Source organism: Acinonyx jubatus, chromosome B2 (genome assembly GCF_027475565.1).
Source record: "Acinonyx jubatus isolate Ajub_Pintada_27869175 chromosome B2, VMU_Ajub_asm_v1.0, whole genome shotgun sequence".
NCBI lineage: Eukaryota > Metazoa > Chordata > Mammalia > Carnivora > Felidae > Acinonyx > Acinonyx jubatus.
In genome coordinates this window covers 55,369,416-55,390,474 of record NC_069385.1, presented here as the reverse complement: position 1 = coordinate 55,390,474, position 21,059 = coordinate 55,369,416, and the positions used below count along the sequence as shown (strand labels likewise).

General features: G+C 39.6%; 1 protein-coding gene and 1 non-coding gene across 4 annotated transcripts in view; both read left to right on the top strand.

Annotated features, from left to right (window-relative positions):
* CRYBG1 (crystallin beta-gamma domain containing 1) overlaps positions 1-21,059 on the top strand; it is a 182,677-nt gene that overhangs the window by 66,662 nt on the left and 94,956 nt on the right. For 2 of the 3 annotated variants that reach the window (XR_008298429.1, XM_027057168.2), the window contains exon 2: positions 1,945-2,083. Coding sequence is in view for 2 of the 3 variants with exons in the window: in XM_027057168.2 (XP_026912969.2) it covers positions 1,945-2,083 (139 nt within the window). In the remaining variant the exon portion in view is untranslated. Of the gene's footprint in view, positions 1-1,944; positions 2,084-11,614; positions 12,033-21,059 lie in introns of those variants that run through there. The other variant, XM_053222417.1, reaches the window with a different exon arrangement.
* On the top strand, positions 4,041-4,125 carry TRNAR-UCG (transfer RNA arginine (anticodon UCG)). The gene has a single exon. It is a non-coding gene; the product is annotated as a tRNA-Arg (tRNA).

The window sequence follows — 21,059 nt, the reverse complement described above, 5'->3', positions numbered from 1 at the left end:
GATTCTGTGTCTCCCTTGCTCCCTGCCCCTCACCCACTTGTGCGTGCCACACATGCTCTCTCTCTCAAAGCATAAATAAAAACATTTAAAAAAAATAAAAATGAAAAAAGGTCTTAGGAACCTTCTGGCATGATTCTAAGTCTACTATTTCTGTGTACTATATCGTGAAGATTGGTTTCAGCAGACACACTTGCACAATAAATTTCCTATGAGTACAAGGTCTGTGTCTGACACTCTTGAGAGGAACTAGAAATGCTTGTGGGGTAGCCTGAGCATCTGGGGTTAGGTGACAAGCTGTCCTGAAGTTGAGCTCTCCTTGTGAAGCCCTCCCAGCCCACACATCCTGTGGCCTTCTTTATCTCCCAACCGAGTCCTGGAGCCAAGTTTGAAATAATGGCACCTGTGATCAGGTGCACAGCCATACTGCCTGTATCTGGGTCAGGAGGAAAGAGAAGTCAGCCAATACATCCTCATCCTCCTCCCCTCAAAGGAAGGTTGGGGGTTATTGGCTGTGCTACAAACACTCAGCATTTCCTGTTTCAGAAATACGGGTGAAGCAACCACCTTCCCTGGACTATCTGTAATAGCCTCCCCTTCTTCCAGCGATTGAGAAACTAGACCTACCTTCGATTTCTCCTGTGAATTATTAAAGCCTTGGATTTCCCTTCATTAGCATTCTTCATGCAAAGCCCTTATCCTGCTCCAGGATCTTTATCTAGTCTTAATAATACAGTTAAGAAATATATCAACCCTTGTATCACTTAGGATGCTCAATTGCAGATAATAGAGCGCACCTAACTCAAAATGGCTTAAAGGATAGAGATTTTATTATGTACCATAACAAGAACTCTAGAGCCAGGGCAGGTCTAAGATTGGTTAATTCAATTGCTCAGCAATATATTTGAAGACTCAAGCTCTTATATTTTTGTCCTGCTTTCTCCTCCATCTATTCTCCATAGGCTAATGCCACTCATGGTCCTAAAGTGGCAGTCACATTCATCATGTGCAGGCATGACACTGGTCTGCAGGGAAGAAGAGCTATTTTTTTCTGTAAACCTTCTTTTCAGAGAAAGACCTTTGACTGATTCTTTCAGCAGACTCCCTTACATCTCATTGGCCAGACTTGCACCAGATAAGTCAGGCAAAGTGCAATCTGTTTAGAGGGTCAGAGAGACATAAATCAATGGGGTAATATCAGCAACAGAGATATGTGTGGGTATATACCTAAAACAGTTACTGGTGAGGGGAATGGGACACCAGGATCAGACCAATCATATTTGACTACTGAGCCAAAAGTGGCTTTCTTTGAGGCACATGGAGGATGGATATCTGAACAAAATCAGTGTTATTAGCAAAGAAAAAGTACATGTGTGTGTGTTGGTGGGAGGTTGTCTGGTTGTTTGGATAAAGGAAATGGTTTGGGTAGACAACCACCAGAGTTTTCCAGAACACTCTGCCTTCATTTGTTTCCATTTCTTTTAAGTCTAATAAAATCCTGGGAATGATTCCCTTTCCTTGGCATTGTCTAGATCCCTCTCCTAACGGATTCAGTTCCTACTTTCTTTCCAATGTTCAGGAAATTTAAAAATTTCCTGCTTTCTTTTCTTAAAAGCATTGATAGCAGAGCACCAAGAAATCATAAAGTGAAATTGGATTGCTTTTATGCCTAAACCTGTCTATAACTACTATTTACCTACTATCTAGCTCTAAGTTGTTTCTGCATAGGGTTTACAAGAGTTCTGTTGGCCACATGGTGAAGTCATCAAGGTTTATTGCTGAATGTGTATGAGAGTACCAATTATCTACAATCTTGTGTACGTTTTGAAGAATAATTCCTTATTTGGGCTAATTGGAAATGTGGAGACAGAGATGTGCCGTTGGGTTTCTTGAGTTTCCAGAGTTCTTGATAGGTTATTGACATAACTATGTATTCATTCTTTCCAGAGCTTTGGAGGTAGTGGACGGAGGCCATGTGGCTCCAGAGTGCCAGAGAGTTGCATTGCACCGTGGAGAATCCCAGTTCCTTCACATCACCAGTGAGGTGCCTGGTCCTTTACCTATGGAACCTGGAATGTTTAAAAAGGTAATGCTTCATTTCCAATATTTGGCTCCCACCAACAAACACTTCCATGAGTTAAAACATGGTAAAATAGGGGTGCCTGGGTGGCTCAGTTGGTTAAGCATCCAACTCTTGATTTTGGTTCAGATCATGAACTCACAGTTCATGAGACAGCCCTGCATCGGGCTTTGTGCTGAGAGCGTGGAGCCTACTTGGGACTCTCTCTCTTTCTTTTTCTCTCTGCCCCTCCCCTGTTCTCTGTCTCTCAGAATAAATAAACATTTTAAAAAATGGTAAAATAGCCCCTGTCTGACTGAAAACCACATACTTAAAAGGAGTATGAATTATAGAAAGGGCATTACATATCAAAGCACCATGATAATAAATAATGAGTCTCAAGGGATGAGCGTGAATCTTTGCTCTGTGCTAGCTTCAGATGTCCTTCCTCATTGCCATAGGTGCCTTTCGCCTGCTTTTTTTCTTTTTACACAGATTGATTTAACTCAAAGGTATACAAAGAAGTAGAACATCAATATTTGGAATTCCCATAAAAAGCATTTATTCTATTTCCTACTGCAACAATATTAGAGTTGTTATCATTAAATCAGCAATCACTTCTTAATATCTAAATGTTTGCACAGAAAGTTCTGACTCAATTGTATTGCCTTAGAAAAAGAGCTTTCCCCAAAGTGGGAGACAGAGAAGCATATGCATGTTAAACACATTCATTCACTCATAAAATGATATTACTCACGCACCTGTCTGCAGTAGGAAAGTTCAATAATGTCTTTACTCATAGTGTGAGAGCTGGTTTAGCTGCCATGCTTTGAAGGTTGGAAAGTACACTTCTTGTTACAACCTACTACTATGAGATCAGTGAGGGTTGCCATATTGTGTCATGAAAGAAACCCTCCCCCCACCAAAAAGAAATTTGCTTTAGTAATGCTATGTCCTAAAAATTAATAATTAGTGCAAGATGAAAAGTCTTAGAGATTGGGTGTACAACAATAAGAATATACATAACGCTACTGAACTGTGTACTTAAAATGATTAAGACAGTAAATGTTATCTTATGTGTATTTTACCACAGTTTGGAATAAAAAATTTAGGGGTGCCTGGGTGGCTCTGTTGGTTGAGTGTCCAACTCTTGGCTTCAGCTCAGGTCAGGATCTCACTATTTGTGGGTTCAAGCCCTGTGTCGGCCTCCATGCTGACCATGTGGGCCTGCTTGGGATTCTCTCTCTCTCTCTGTCTCTCTCTGCTCCTCCCTTGTGTGCTCTCTATCTCCCTTTCAAAATAAATAAATAAACTTAAAAAATGTATTTAGAATGCAATTTTTTAATTACTTAGTAATATAAAGCACTAAAAAAAGTGGGGGGGGGGACATAAGATTGTTAGTTCTGAGGCGCCTGGGTGGCTCGGTCAGTTGAGCATCTGACTTCAGCTCAGGTCATGATCTCACAGTTCATGAGTTCGAGCCCTGCATCGGGCTCTGTGCTGACAGCTCAGAGCCTGGAGCCTGCTTCAGATTCTGTGTCTTCTCTTTCTCTGCCCCTTCCCTGCTCATGCTCTGTCTCTCTCTGTCTCTCAAAAATGAATAAACGTTAAAAAAAAAAAGATTGTTCTTATTTTGTATTTTATTAGAACATGATAAAAATAGCTAGGGAAATTCAGTAGGGAAGGTTTCTAACTCACAACAGCGTAATATCAATCAGAGTACCAGAAATACAAAATTAACTTTGATAAAATGTTAAAATAAAAAATCAAATTTAAATGAAAAAATTAAAAAACCTAGTTCACATAATTTATACTTATATTCAAATTGGTTTTACATTTAGTTTTTTTAATGAAAAATAGTGTATAACTGTAAACAAAACCTGATAAATCTAGTCACTAGGTCCTAACTAGAGGACTAGAGCTAGCTAGAGTTTCAAGTTGTTTCCTACATTTGTCCTTTAATAACTTAAAATAAAAGTGGGGCGCCTGGGTGGCTCAGTTGGTTGAGCGTCTGACTTCGGCTCAGGTCGTGATCTCACGGTTTGTGAGTTCGAGCCCCACGTCGGGCTCTGTGCTGACAGCTTGGAACCTGGAGCCTGCTTTGGATTCTGTGTCTCCTCCTCTCTCTGCCCCTCCCCTGCTCGTGCTCTGTCTCTCTGTCTCTCAATAATAAATAAATGTTAAAACAAATTTTTTTTAATAAAATAAAAGTAACTCTGTAGGTTTACTCAAGTCCAGGAAACAATTGGTGGCAGCATTCAGAGCTGGGGCACAAAACAAATCCTCCAAGAGGAATGGCCAAGGAGGGTATGTGGGGAGTGCCCTTCTCCCTTGGTTTGCAGCCCAACAGCAGTCCTGTCTGCTTCCCAGCACTGATATGCCATCTGGACATGGTTTCTCAAGCCTTGCTTGCTCTCCCAGGCTGCAGTCAAGGAGCTCTGGGTACTGGGCAGCCCTCACAGAGAGGCCCCAAGGCCAACCCAAGAGAGTTCAGTACTGCGACGGCAGGCAGAGGGTAGGAGACCCATCGGCAGGGAGGCTTGCAGCCAGAAACAGGTGAACTGGGAACCCAGTGTAGGAGGGAGCCAGAACAGATAGAAGAAGGGCGAGAAGCTGGAGAAGGAAGCAAGAAGCAGCAGTCTGTCATTCTGGCTACACTGTCTCCTAGCATCACCCGGGATAGAGTCAGCCAGGCACCACCTGTACTCTCTACTTGTACCTCACCTTTCCCCTCAGAGATGGCCAAATACCCATAGTAGGAAGGACTGGCTCTGAGGTCTGCTTCTGGGTCTTTCTATTGTCTCTGTCTCTCTGCCCCTTTCCTTTCTTCTTCCCATCCACCATCCCTTTTTTCTTATTCTTTGCTCTTTCTGAGCTCTGGCTATCTTGATCTTTCTCATCTGCGTATTCTACCAGCGCTGGAGAAAGAGAAAAGCAGTGGAGCAGACTTTATTTTTCCTGCTAATGTGTTCTCAACTTTGTCTCTTGAGATCCTGGCTGAAAGGAGTAAGTGGACCATTCTCAAAAGGGCAAGACATCTCCCCACAGTGGCCTGGCCAGTATCATTGGGAAACAGAAGTTAACTCAACTTAGATTCTGGGTGGTTTATACCTACTGTGAGTGCCTGTGTGCTAGGGCACTTCCCATGCTTTCCAAAGTACCCTTCTCTTAGTCTGCTCTGCAGTGAGCCTTGTCACTTCCTTCGAGGATCAGCAGATTTACTAGGCTGGTGCATCAGGACCACCCTTGGCATCTTTCCCAAGCAGAAAGCCATAAATTCTTCTTAAGATTCCTGGGTTGATCCAACCCTCTTGGTTATAGCTATTTATTCAGATGAGTGTTTACATTTTTATTTGCATTAAAGTTAAGCAATTTCCCTTTCCCCACTCAACCAGAATTTATTCATTCTCTATATTTGTTCTGTACATTTTGTTATTGTATTTATTTATTTAAAATGCTATTAAAATTCCTAAGACATTCCTTAAAGCTGACAATGCTATATTGAATCCTTCAATTAAAATCCTCCATTTACTGTACCTGCTTATGTAAACAGAAATACGGATTTATAATTACAAGGATGGTATTGCCTCTCAAATGCATATATACATTAAGTAGGGGAAAAAGCGCAACAAAAATCAAGATAGAATATTACTAGAATTTAAATCTGAGATGAGAAAAATCACCAGGGATTTTATATTTATTTGTACAAAACTATCTTTCCTTTAAATGGCTGCATAAAATCTTTAGTCCATTTTAAACCAGAAGATATGTCTATGTAAAATGTTTATATTTCTAGCAGACCATTTTTTCATATTAGAGAAAAGCATAAGGAAGTGGCATCACTAAATGAAAACATATATTATATATATATATATATATATATATGACAATCGTGTTGAATAATTCATTCTTTGCATGTAAGGATATTAACAGTATAGATTATTGTGTTCTATTAATGTACTTATATTTATTATGTTATATTTTCTGCTTATTTCATTTTGTAAGTCAAAATGTCTTAATTCCACTACATGGAGGTATTTCTAGGACATGAAGGAACACCCTTTATTAATGAAAACATTTCTTTAAAAAAGAATAGAACAAGAAGACTGAGCAATGTATTGTTTCATTAAAATCAGCCTCATCAGGGGCACCTGGGTGGCTCAGTCGGTTGAGCATGAATCTTGATTTCAGCTCAGGTCATGATCTCACGGCTCATAGGATCAAGGCCCACGAAGGGCTCTGTACTGACTGTACACAGAGCCTGCTTCTGATTCTCTCTCTCCCTCTCTCTGCCCCCCACCCCCGGCTCATGCTTACTCTCTCTCTCAAAATAAATAAATAAATAAAAAAAAATTTTAAATCAGCATCTTCAAAGAAGGCAATTACCTTAATGAGAATTTCTATGATTTCTAGTATAAAAATTATTTGTCTTCAATTATAGTCACTTATTTTGATCTAGAAGATTGTATGTGACTATAGTGATTATGAGTAAAATTTTAATCATTCTAGAGCCTAGTTCAAACAAGCAAAATGGAATAAACAGGTATAGCAATTATTTGATTAATTCAAGCAAAAAACTCTTTTGCTTTAACCATTTGGATTCTTTCATTCTTGATGACCTGGATAAAGCCGCTGTGCATACCATACTGTCCGTAAGTATGTGTACACGTATATTTTTTAAAAGAAAAAATAAGCCCCTGCCCCCTTCCAAAATAAAAGGTAACTATGATCTATAGAGGAGAAAAAATTTTGCCACATCAGTGTTGTGCCTTCAGAAGTCACATGTACAGATTTTGCTTCTTGTCAGTGTTTCTCTGCCCCACCATTCAGGAAATATCTGTGACTCTCTAATCTCACTCTTGAGATTGGGATGCTCTCAAGTCATTAAAACAGACAGGTGTCTGCTCTAGTCTCGACTATCTCAGAAATGGTTCTACCATAATCACTTTTGACAGCTTTTTTATTGCCTAATTCATCTTCTAATTAAAGGTGGAACAGGGGCGCCTGGGTGGCTCAGTTGGTTGAGCGCCGACTTCGGCTCAGGTCATGATCTCTCAGTCTGTGAGTTCGAGCCCCGCATCGGGCTCTGTGCTGACAGCTCAGAGCCCGGAGCCTGCTTCAGATTCTGTCTCCCTCTCTCTCTTTCCCTCCCCTGCTCATGCTCTCTCTCTCTCTCTCTCTCTCTCTCTCTCTCTCTCTGTCAAAAATAAATAAACATTAAAAAAAAATAAATGTGGAACATTTTCCAGTTTCCAGCCTGGTTATTCTAGTTTAGTCAAGAAGTATAGCAGTCCAGTTCAACAAGCATTTATGGAGGTAGCAAAGAAGAAAAAAACATTTTCTAACACTTTCATTTTCCATGGTGGTTGCGCACTTAGAGAGGTGATGCCCCATTTCTCTGCCCACCCCATTATTTCTCCTTTCTCTCTCTCTCCAGCTGCTCCACATGGGTCCACTAATTTTTCTCTGAATGCTCAATCCTAGCCTTACCTCATTTCTTAGACTAGACAAGGTTCAAAATATGAAGTACTTAAGAGGCTTCAGACTTATTCACTCCACCCCCACCATGCTCCATCCCAGGGAACATCATATTGTATCTTGTCCACTGTTGGGTTGGCCTAGGACACATTACATGAACATTGATCACTGGGCTCCCTCATTTTGTCTCAAGATGCCCAGGCTGCTAATCTCACCAAGGACAGTTCTAAAATCATTGTACAAAAAGTAGGACTTTCCAAATCCTGAAGTCTAACCTCCAACCCTCACCCTGAGACTGAGGTATTTACTAAGGTTAGACCTTCCCAATAGTGACTTTCTTAATAGACTTGTGAGTATCATTCATCCATTCCAATGCTACATTTCACCTTCCGATTGGCACTGCACCTCCAATCGCCTGTGCCATCTGGTGTTGTGATTAGAGACTGCTGAGCCCTTGGATCTTCCTTGTCCCAAATGTCTGCTTTCATCACCAGCCAGATCTCACCACTATTCCACCCCACCTCACCCAGGACCTGCCCTATCCACACAGGTAGGTCTACTACCCAACTTCAATCTCTCACCTTTCTCAGACCATCTGCATGGCAGGAGTCCCTCTGTGTTCTATCAGTACTGATCTTAAAGTCTAGATATACTGTTAGAAAAAAAATAAAGATAGAGAACAATGTGTGTAGCATGTTACAATTTTGTGCAAAAGGTAGAGGATTGGAATAAGTGTATTCGCTTGTAGATGCATTAGGAAACTATGGAAGGGTACATGGAAAACCAATAATTACCTGTGATGGGGTAGAGGACAATGAGCAGATAGGAGACACGGGCAGGAGAGAGACTTTTTGCTGTATACTTTTTTATATTTTGAATTTGAATGTGAAGATACTGCATATTCAGGAAACTTCCGAAGATGGAGGAATGAATAAATATGATTTAAGTTACAGTGTGATTAAAGTTCAGTTGAAATGGTTGAGGTATGCATGTGTACTTTTTTATGATTCTTCGATTTGCTGTAATCTGTACCAGTCCTGACGTTATCTGAGGGGGCCGCTACTATTCCCAAGCGTGCATAGTGGGCCACTCTACTGCCTTTGCAAACATTCCTCCCCACGCCTGCAAAGTCTGTCCATGTTTTGTCTACTCATCCTTTAAGATCCTGCTCAAACAGCTCTTCCTTTGTGATGTCTGCCCCAGAAAAGTTGCTTATTTTCCTCTTTGCGCTGCCATTTACCTTGGCCGTACTCCAAACTCAGCACTTACCATATTGATTTACAAATCTCCTTCCTTACTGAACTAGGAGGCCCCAGGGTCAGACTGCATTCGTGTGGCTGGAACATTAGCTATACATTTTGCATGAATGAAATGCTGTATACTTACAGTAAAAAAAAGAAAAGAAAAGAAAAATAAATAGAACACAATGTTGTTGCAAATGTGCAGTGTTTCAGCTCTACTACAAATTTCATTTTTATTTGGGCTTTTAAAAGTAGAGCAGGAAAGCTCACCAAATATATGTATGCATATATACATAAATAAGCCATATGTGGGCAGCAGAAAGAGAATTGGCTGTTTCCACAGCACGCCTCCACCTTCTCTACGTTTGTGCTGTGGAATTACAGAGATCAAGATAGAGCTTGGTGGCATAGGGAGCACTTCTTTGTCTCTGAAAAAGCCTGGAATTATTGGGTGCAGCCAGAGCTGCCTTTGCTAAATAGGTTTCACAGCTGGGGCATTCTATAGCTTGGAGGATGTTGTTTTAATCCTAAGTACAGCATTATAAACAACAGGATATGATATACTCGTTTTCCCACCAAAGCTAAATATCTGGGTCTATAGGAAAAAGATTGATTTCCTATGTACAGCCAGCCTTGGAAAAATCCAGTCTATCTGTATCAATCTGTGGTACCACACATTTGAAGGTACTGTGGTCACTAGGATGTAGCAGGAAATGTGAGTGGCTTGTTTTTCTTTCCACTCTAAGTATATGTGTTGTCTTCCTTTGAGGTAATGACTGTGGGTGCTGTCATTTACATATGTATAAATAAACATATAAATATATATTAGCCAGTCCATTTCCTGTATTAATCCAAATTAGAAGGTTTTGACTGTGGCAGGGTTTTCAGGGTTTTTTTTTTAAAGCGTGATAATGCATTTATTATTTTTCTTCTACATATTATATTTGCTTGTCGCAAAAATTTCCAACTCTGAAACATACAAAATAAAGACTTAAATTCTCGCATCACCTTTGAAGATAACTAGTTTGGTGTGTATCTTTTCATAATTTTTTCTTATGCATTTATATAAACAGAGTTAGTCCATTTGTACTCTTCCTACCAAAAGGGATCATATGCTGCATACGGTTCTCTGACTTTTTTTTTGTTTATCAATCTTTATGATCATCTTCCCAAGTCACTATCTATAAATATGCCTCTTCTGAATCGCTACAGAGTATTTCATATATATAATAGAATGAATAGGTATACTGTTCTATAGTTTACCAATCTCTATTTATGGACATTTAAGTTATTTACACTTTTTTTTTAAAGTAAACTCTACCCCCAATGTGGGGCTCAAACTCATGACCCTGAGATCAAGAGTTGCATGCTAGGGGTGCCTGGGTGGCTCAGTCGGTTAAGTGTTTGACTTTGGCTCAGGTCATGATCTCACGGTTCAGTTCGTGAGTTCAAGCCCCCTGTTAGGCTCTCTGTTGTCAGCACAGAGCCTGCTCCAAATCCTGGTTCCTCTTCTCTCTCTCTGTCCCTCCCCCGCTCGTGCTCGCCCGCGCTCTTTCTCTCTCTCTCTGTCAAAAATCAATAAACATTAAAAGAAAAAAAGAGTTGCATGTTTTACCAACTAAGCCAGCCAGGTACCCCTATTTCCACTTTTTTTCCTCAATCAACAATGCTGTCTCAATGGGGGTGGGGGGGGGTTGACAGTATTTCTGTGGGACAAATTCCCTAGAAACAGAATTACTGATTCGAAAACACACTTATTTTTAAATGTTATAGATACTGTAACATATAACTATGACTTGATAAAAGATTTTATCAACCCAAGCTCCCAACCAAAGTGAATGAATGTGCCTATTTTTCTACCACCCTGTAAATGTTATATATAGTCAATCTTTTTCTCTCGCCAGTCTGTTGTAATCGTTGTTTAGATTTGCAGTTCTTAAGTTACATTACGTTAAGTTAAGCTCTTGTTTGTTGTTGTTTTTTGGCCACTTATATTCTTTCAGTGAATTGTCTTTTCATGTTCTTTGCTCATTTTTGTATTGGATTGTTTATCTTGCTGAAGATATCGTGATAAATTAATTATCATTGGTATCATAATTGATAAAAACCGTGTTCTTGTATGAGACATTTTAATCTTTTTGTGTGCTTCTTCTTCTGTTTAAATAACTTTGTTCTGTTATCCAACTAGGGTTTAAGTTTGTTATATTTGTGGGGATGTAAATGGCGGGGGTTTTGCGTGGGAGGAGCTATTAAGTAGTGAAAACCCTGAATGCTTCTCTGCCCTTACTGGAGAGGGGATATCAAGAGGGGGACTCCTGAATTGTTTTCTGGTCCTGCATGCAATGGAATTAAATGAAGGTCTCAGAAGAGTAATTGAAACGCTCTTTCCTCTCATTCATTCCTGTTCTGCTCCTGCATATCTTTCAGTCTCTTTCTTCAAATAAGTTTCTTGCACTTGCTATTAAAAATATTTACAACAATCTTAGACTCAAAGCATCAAACATTTAAACTGAAAACATTTAAATTAAAGTCCTTTGGGATTCTGTTTTCAACTCTAGTCAAGACAGATCCATTTCCTTCCAGAATCCTGGGTGGTGATCATCCTGACCAACATGCCTGGCTTGCTATAAGGAATCACTAATGATTGGAAAGCCTGGGGCATATACAAAGCTCTCTATAAGTAATAATTACTGTTATTGTTCTCTGACATCCTTAAATTTCAAACTGAATTCCTACAGCTAATGCAGTACAAGGGGAAATTAAAGCTCTTGTGACATCATACCCATAATAAAGAGGAGTCGCTGGCCAGTGATGCTCATTTGTTTTCGTGAGGACTTTGAGAGAGGATCATATCATCATTTTGGATGGAGAGGTGAAAAATCGGGGGGTTGTCACTTTGGAATTGATGAAGAGTTTTTCATATCATAGTAGGTCAGAAATCCCTCACTGGGGATCCCTTCTTTTGTTGAGAACAAAGGCCTCTGGTTGCACTCTGACAGCATTTGGGCCGTAAGTTCTAGAGGTAGTTCTGGACTCCACTTCTCCACTCCACTTCTTATTCTCTCTTGAGAAAAATCTGAAGACTGGTCCCATCCAGAACCTCGATGGGGGCTCGAACCTGCTGTGGTTGTGGCTGTGGCAGGTGCAATGGGTGTGCTAATAATCGCAGCAGGAGCATTGAGTATCGGAATAGGTATCCTGACTCCCGGAATAGATGTGAAAATACCAGAAACAGGGACTATGAACGGGATCTTGAGGTAAGTCCTTGCTGAGGGAATCCTTCTGGGTCACTGACTTGTCCAATGTGTCTTTTATAATGTTTGAGAATGAGGTTTGTGATTGTGAATCAGTATCTATTACTATCATGCAGGGCTAATGCCATTCTAGTTTCATATATTTGCAGGTATCCTGGGTGCTATTCATTAACATATTCACTTAGATACCTTTTATTTTTTTCTGGGTGTTAAATGGTGATCTTGCAATTGGTTAGAGCTTAACCAGCAAAGTAAATGCCTGTGAAGGTAGCTCCTGCTGGGGACTGTTCTCTGAGACTTAGTTGTCTCTTCTCTAGGCTTTTCAGAACTTCAATGATGGGAAGGAACCAAGCTACTTTACTCTCTCTCAAAAGCTGCTTTGCTTTGGGCTGGGCTTATTTGCAGTATGCCAAGTTCTTATTTGAATCAGATATTAATAAATCGCATAAAGGTGCTTTAAGAAGTAGAATGATTAGCTTAAGATTCCAGATCACCAGCTCAGAATTGCCTTTTGTCTACCTGCTTTGACAGATGATGTTGCCATAAGATTGAGAGGTGAATCAAGGCCAACCTTGATGGTTACTTGTTATCCCCAGTCCCTGTTTGTAAAAGTCAGTGTGCTGTTTTAGTATTAAATCTGTTGTGTTACTTTGTAAAATGTGGGGTGGCCGTCCCTACCAACCTGTGCTCACCTTTGATGCTTATTTATCCCTCTCTTGTTCACCTATGATATATATTTGTTTTGTTTTCACATGATGGCTTTGAAGCTTTTGGAATGGAATGTGCAGAATGTATATGTCAGACGAGTTTTGTAGTGTGCTCTAAGAAAAGCATGCCCCACACACTTCTAATCTATTGTTTTTCTCCAGGGTACTGATTACACTAAAACCCATAATTTAATGAAATAGGTATTAGATTTAAATATATATGTGTGTGTGTTTGTGTGAGATATATATATATATATATGTCTCATATATATATATATATATCTCATATATATATATATATCTCATATATATATCATATATATGTATATATGAGATATACATGATATATATATATCTCATATATGTATATCTCATATATATATCATATATATATGGTATATATGAGATATACATGAGATATATGTATATATATATATGAGAGAGAGAGGGAGAGAGAGAGACAGGTACATAGATAGATATGTTTGTGTGTTACACACATATACTTTTGAAGAATATTTAAATGCTGAAGTGACAGTCCAAAGTAGAGTAAAACAGGGGCACCTGGATGGCTCATTTGGTTAACTGTCTGACTTCAACTCTGGTCATGATCTCATAGTTCGTGAGTTCGAGCCCCATGTCAGGCTCTGTGCTGACAGCTCAGAGCCTGGAGCCTGCTTCATATTCTGTGTCTCCCTCTCTCTCTGCCCCTCCCCTGCTCTCACACACACACACACACACACACACACACACACACACTCTCTCTCTCTCAAAAATAAATAAAAATTTAAAAAATAATAATCAAAAGAAAGTAGAGTAAAACATTTGAAGTTGGCAGTTTGCTGACCATATCACTCAGATGGACCCTCATAGCTGTTTCTTATTTCAAGACTAGAGGGAAGGGACTAGTATATTAATTATTCTGTGTTTATTCCCATGTCTATTGATTTTACTGTTATTTCTTCTTTGAAAAGCTTTGGTTTCTCTCTGCTATTGCACCTGATGACTTTCTCTTTTGGAAGTCAAAAACCATGTATAGAAAGGTCAAAAATTCACTGTGCATAGATTTATGTCCTTTGCTAATTACTAATCAGTAATGATCAGCTACCAGGGAATATTTTTAATGACTTCTAACCAGCATCATGGAAGAACATAGGGAAAAACAAAGAGTTGTGAGTGGAGGACAAACAGATAATGCTACCTTATATGCTTAGAGTACTTAGGTACCATGTGATTCTGAGAGATCTCTGTGATTATGGCAAAAAAAAAAAAAAAGGAATCTCTCCAAGGCAACTGGCATCATCATGTTGTATCATCGAACCTAATTGCCTGCTGACTTAGGATGAAGGTCTTAGAAACCTGAACATACAATTCACCATGATGGTCCAAATAAGAACCCTAAATAATGAGGACATTTTCACCATTTGATTTTGTTTTATTAGAATCTTAAAATGAAGAATGGCTAACTTAGAGAATGAGGGAAATAGGGGCTGTTTTTGGCATTGATGCTAAAACTCATTTAAAGCATCCCCCTGTTCATGGTGGTATCATTCAAACCAGCACAGGGGACTTTGCCCTGTGAGTTCTCTCATAACATTTGCCTAAAATGACTAGACAGAATATCAGAATACTTCTAGGAAGTATTAACTTCTATGAGTTTAGCAACTAAGTGAAGTTCCACCAAAAGATACATGTTAATTCAAAATATTGAATTTTTTCCTGGTATTTTATAAAATGATAAATGTTATATGTTATAACAATGATAAATGCCTTTAAAAAACCCCTCTTTGATTTTCTGTTTTATTTTATTTTTTTTAATGTTTATTTTTGAGAGAAAAAGAGAGAGACAGACAGACAGTGTGAGCGGGGGAGGGGCAGAGAGAGAAGGAGACACACACTCCAAAGCAAGCTCCGGGCTCTGAGCTGTCAGTACAGAGCCCAATGCAGGACTTGAACTCACAGACTGTGAGATCGTGACCTGAGCCAAACTTGGACACTTAACCAACTGAGCTAACCAGGTGCCCCTGATTTTTTATTTTAAAACTGTAATAGTCTGAACTGGCTATGGTAATCTATTAAGTATCTGTGAATGTAAAAAATTATGCCTGATCAACATCCATCCATCTCTAAAACTGATTAAATACTATCTTATTTGTGAAGTTTCCCTGAATTCTCAGCTGATATTGTCTGACATCTCTCATGTCCTCATCGAATTTTGTAATATCCCAAGTAATTTTCAGAAACATATCTCTTCTTCACTAGCCCTCCTGGGCAGGGCATTCCCCTGCCACCTAATGCGTTGTCTGGCATATAAAAGACACTCAATACACAGAAATGCAATGACCAGGAAAGTGAATTAGACAGCCCTGAATGTAGCCAAAAGACCAGAGCTCTGACTCCAGCCCTTCTTTAGGCCAGCTGCATTAGCTTCGGTAGGTTGTTATGCTTCCTGGGCACCAGCTTTTATATTTGTAAATTAGGTGACGGGTGCTGGATTAGATAGTGCTCTGCACAACCCTAGGGATCCTCTGAGGTGCCTCAGGGGGTGCAACAGGGAGAAAGGATGGATGGAGAGGTAGATGGGAGATGAACTCAGGCTTGCAAGATTCATGCCATGTCCTCACTCAGGGAAGTTCCCTTATATCTGTTTTCTATATATGGCTGAATCTCTGTACAATTTCTTTTGAATCAAATGTTTTACCCCTGGAAAAATCATAACAATTTGACTAGATTACATATCATGTTCTTCCGCCTCTAGTATCTGTCATTTTATGTAACAATTTTATTAACTCATCTCATCATACTGCCTTTTATTTATTTTTTAAGTTTATTTATTTTGAGAGAGAAAGAGAGAGAGCATGCTCCCATGAGGGAGGGACAGAGAGAGAGGGAGAAAAAGAATCCCAATGTCCATGCTGTCAGCACAGAGCCCAGTGCAAAACTCTATGTGGGGCTCCATGTGGAGCTCAAACCAATGAACCATGAGATCATGACCTGAGCAGAAACCAAGAGTCAAAAGCTTAACTGACTGAGCCACCCAAGTGCCCTCATATTGCCTTTTAAAACAACTTTACATCACATTGATCTCATTAACTCCTTATTTATATGCCCCCCCATACAGATCTTTTCTGCTCTGTATTTTACCTAGCCCAACTTGTCTGTCATATCTTATAGTTACTTTTTAAAACAGAATAAGCTGCTTGTCGATACTGTTGTTTTCTGTAGTTTATAGAATCACTCTTTTTTTAAGTTTTTTTTTTATTTAAGTAATCTCTGTGCCCAACATGGGGCTCAAACTCATGACCCCAAATTCAAGAGTCACATGCTCTTCCAACTGAGCCAGCTAGGTCCCTTGTACTTAAAATTTTTTTTAATGATATTTGAGATAGCAAATATTTTCAAGTTTGTGAGTAAATATTCACTGACTGTTACCCCAAGTACTAAATGGAACAGCTATTTTCACAGCATAATTATTAATGAAAGAATTAGTAGGTAGATTACAGGAGGAAACAAGCACTAGAAGGTCAAAGTATACAAAATCAAGAAAGAGATTCAATACCCATGTACTCAGTATTCATTCAGAGCTCACTAAATTCCCTAGTACTTCTGCAATTTTAATGTTAACATTCTGCCAGTGGCTTAAGCTTTGTTCCTTATGTTTGATACATGTGCTATTTACTTATTCATTTCATGCTTGTTAATGAGGTACCTTGGGAGTTTCTCCTTACAATGAAAATGGAAGGGAATGAAAAAGGAATTGTTGGGAGTACCCAACTAACTTAGTCACAAACTGCCAACAACTTACCCTAAAACAAGCCTAAAAGGAATGACAAATTTTATTTAAGACAAAAAAATAAAATACAGTATGTCAGTTACATTTGCTATCAAGTTGTTCTATCTTACAATTAGGAAAGGCATCAGAATTAAGGTGGTAGTTGATCTCATAAGAAGATAAATCAAAGTACCATGTGTTTGGTTAGAATGGTACAGAAAGGAACCTTAGGAAGTAGAACTTTATTCAGGAATAAATGTGGAGTGGGGCCCAATCTTTTTCTTTTCAAAGTTTATTTATTTATTTTGAGGAGGGGAGGGTGCAGAGAGAGAGAATCCCAAGTAGGCTCCACACTGTCATGGTGTGGAGTGACAGTGTGGAGCCCCATATGGGGCTTGAACTCACAAAGTGTGAGATCATAACCTGAGCTAAAACCAAGAGTCAGACGCTTAACTGATGGAGCCACCCAGGTGCCCTGGGGCCAATCTTTAAATATAGACAGAGAAAGTGCTATAAGTTCTTGAGCAAAGAAGCATTCATGATGAATGAAATATTTCAGAGGTAGTGTCATTGATATTCCTGGTGCGATGGAAAAGTGGGGTTTAAGGATCACAGATGGAGACTAGAATCTCAGAAACTGCCCAAAATGCTGTTAAACCAGCTTAGGCTTGTATTAAGATAGAGGCTGTTGAATGGGCTGAGGTCAAGAGATTTGATGACAGATAATATATAGGAGAAAAAGTGGATGGAACAAAAAGAATCTAAGGTTTTTAGTTTAGGAGGCTTTAAGAAATGATGTTTCTAGTAGAAAGTGAAATTCTTCAGAAAGGAAAACAGCTTGCAAGAAAAATGCATTGTTTCTTTTTAGAAAATGTTGACTTTGAAGTAGTAACTTGGAAACCAGTTAGAAAGTTTTAAAGTAACAGAAAAAACAGTATAGAGAAAATAGACCTGAGATAGTCTCAGAACAAATTAGAAACTCAAAACCTTCCACATTTTCTTTTAGTCTCTTTCTTTTCTTTCTTTCTTTCTTTCTTTCTTTCTTTCTTTCTTTCTTTCTTTCTTTCTTTCTTTCTTTCTTTCTCCCTTCCTCCCTTCCCTCCTTCCTTCCATCCTTCCTTCCTTCCTTCCTTCCTTCCTTCCTTCCTTCCTTCCTTCCTTCCTTCCTTCCTTTTGTATATTGATATCTAAACTCATTTGTCAGCAAAATCTGACCTAAACTCTTATGAGGCAATTCATTGTCTTTAATTATCCCACTTGGCGTGAATTGTCATACAGTTTTGCTGCACATATTAATGCATTATGGTATATATTTGCTTTTCCAAAATCTGAAGATTTTTACTTTTAAAACATTTCTAGCCCCGATAGGGGCTTTGTATAAGGGACTGTGGACCTGTAGTAAGTTTAGAGACAGAATGCCAGTGAGGGACTTTACAGAATACTACATAACTGGGAGTCATCTGTAAGTGTTGAATAAACGATGAGAGATTTAATGAATGTTTAAACTTAAAAAGGGGGTGGGGAAGGTGGTAGAGCCTGGGTGGCTCAGTTGGTTAAGTGTCCAACTTCAGCTCAGGTCATGATCTCAGGGTTTGTGAGTTCAAGCGCCACATCAGGCTCTGTGCTGACAGCTCAAAGCCTGGAGCCTGCTTCAGATTCTGTGTCTCCCTCTTTCTCTGTCCCTCCCCTGCTCATGCTCTGTCTCTCTCTCTGTCTCTCTGTCTCTCTCTCTCTCTCTCTCTCCAAAATCAATAAACATCAAAAAAAAAAAAACTTAAAAAGAGAAACATAAAGTTTGCACAAAGAGAAAGTAAAGGAGGGAAATCAAGAAATAGGTAAGTTGAAGCAGATAAAGGATTTGGCAAAAAGAAAGATATGGTTGAATCCATACAGTTCTTGAAGGTTATGGGAGTAGAGCGGTGTGGGCACTGGGAACTGGAGAGGGAGGCTGATGTTTATTTACAAGTTGAAGGAGAGGCAGAGACCAGAAAGGGGAATGTTGCAGACTCACAAAAGGGTAGCAGCACAGAGGGCAGGACTGCCCATCAAGATAGGACAAACTAGGCAGTTTTAGAAGCAGAGAAGAGAACAAAGGAGAAGAGATAATACTAAAAATGCTTCAGAATGAGGCAATCATTTCAGACAGGCAAACTGGTTGACAAGCAGATTTTCAGACAAGTGGAGGGGAGAAGCTTTGGAAGGGAGCAGAGACACATCTTCCCAAACTAAGGAAGTATCCGAATGTGAAATTGACACAAGAAAAAACTCACACTGAGGAGTTTTACTTTTTTTTGTAGAGAACAAAATAGTTACTACCTCCAGAAATGGGTCTGGGGAAAAAGTGATGATTGAGAAGAGGGTGGTTTGGGAGTGTGGAGAAGAGTTTGGAGTAGCCACTGACGAAGTGTGACAGGAAATCAACAGGGAAATGATGACTGTCAAAAGGGCCAGGATGACTTAAACATCATAACTCTACAGTCCACATGTGCATAAAGAAGTGTTTGGCCATGGCTCTTTTGCTGTTCAATGCAGTCTGAAATTTCCTAATCCACAAAAAAAGAATATTTTGATTCTCCCGGCAGACTTATAGATGCACACAACATGATCCTTTGTCATTAGCTTTCCCAAATAACAAGCTAGTAGTAACTCTCGCAGGGCTAACATCATAACTGCAAGTCTCCTCACTGGTCCCCTGGATCCGTCTCCTGTACTCTAATACCTACAAATCTCTCCGTACAGAGCACCAGAGTCATCTAAAAGGCATGAATCAGATCCTACTATGTCTTTGCTTGCAAATCTCCAATGACTTCCCATCACACTTGGAAGAGAGCTCTCCAGTGGTCAAGCTGGCTTACAGGCCTTTTGTGAACCGTCTCCTGCCCCTGAGTAACTTAAATTCACCCCCTTGTTGTGCTCCAGCCACACTGGAGCAGCTACTTGGCTTGCAGGACTCTATCTTGCCTTGAGATTTTTTCTTTTAAGTTTATTTATGTATTTTGAGAGAGACAGAGCGCAAGCTGGGGAGGGGCAGAGAGAGGGAGAGACAATCGCAAGCAGGCTCTGTGCTGACAGCTCAGAGCCTGATGTGGGGCTTGAATCCATGAAGCCTTGAGATCATGACTTGAGCCAAAATCAAGAGTTGGACATTTTACCAACTGAGCAACCCAGGCGCCCCTTGCCTTGAGCTTTTGACTCTCCCTGCTTATTTGTCCTGGAACACACTTCCCCCTGTACTCACGGGATGGTTCCATCTTGTCCTTCATAACTTAGCTTAAATGTCATCTCTGAAGAAAAGACATTCAGTTATGATCACCTCATCCTACATGAATTATCTGCATAGTTCATATTACTATATTTTCCTCTTTGCTCATTTATTGTCTTTCTCCCTCACGATGTAAACAGAGATTTTTGTTTCTTGTTCACCACTGTATCCCTATTCCTAGCACAATGGCTGATATATACTAGGTGATCAATAAATGTTGAATGAATAGATAAATTTTTCTCTGTACCCTTTCAACTTAATTTCCTTAGTTATTTTATTTCCCAATGTCTGCTTAATGCTTAGTAGGTATTCTGCAGCTCAATTTCCTTAATTTGATTTGATTTATTAATTTTAATTTGACACAGTAAGTACAGCACATTGTGTCTCTTTCCTACAATTTGTAACTGTTGGGATTAATATCCCTCTGATGTTTCCTAGGCAGCTGAGTCCAAAACATGTTTTGTTCCCTTGTTATACAGCCTTCTCATCCACTGCCCCAATTAATGGCATTAAAAGAAAAAAAAATAACCCAATCTTTCTTTATAGCTATTTAATGTACAGAAAGTCAATACTTTTGGTCAGGAACCAGTTTGGTAGCAAACAGCTTTGGCAACTCTGCCTCACAGCCCCCAGAGTCTACCCATGCAGGGGCAGCAAGCCCTCGCTTGTGCTGACAGGGGAGGACACAGCCCCTCTGTGGAGCACTTAGGCTGCCAGGCTACTCCTGGACTTCTCCTCGGTGACAGGGAGCTTCAGTCTGTCCAGCAACAGCCTGGTAAACACAACTCTCTGTAACACACCCAGGGAAATTGAACTGATTGCTAGCCAGCCACAGGTAAGGAGTTAAATAAGAAATAGAAATAAAATAATTCTGCACTATTACAAAGATGAATCTAGGAGCAGAAAACCAAAAATCAAGGATATCATCATAAAATGAAATAGGGTGTATCTACATAGACCACCTTTCTTAAAGTAATTGATGGCAGCTTTGCTGGGCTCTCACACAGTATAATTAACATGTGTCACTCCTAAAAGAACATATTACCTGCCTATACTATGAAGCCTCCTTCTATTTAGCACTGTGCAATCATTAATTAGCTCATGCACGAGTCCCTGAGTTGGTGTCATTATCTCTGCAAACAAGGAAAAGCAAGGGTGTTGGTGCTTAGACTCCAAACAGTGTGCTGCTGGGCTCAATAAAGAACCTTGGGGGACAACTGGGTGGCTCAATTGGTTAAGCATCCAACTTCAGCTCAAGTCAGGATCTCGCAGTTTGCTGGTTCGAGCCCTGA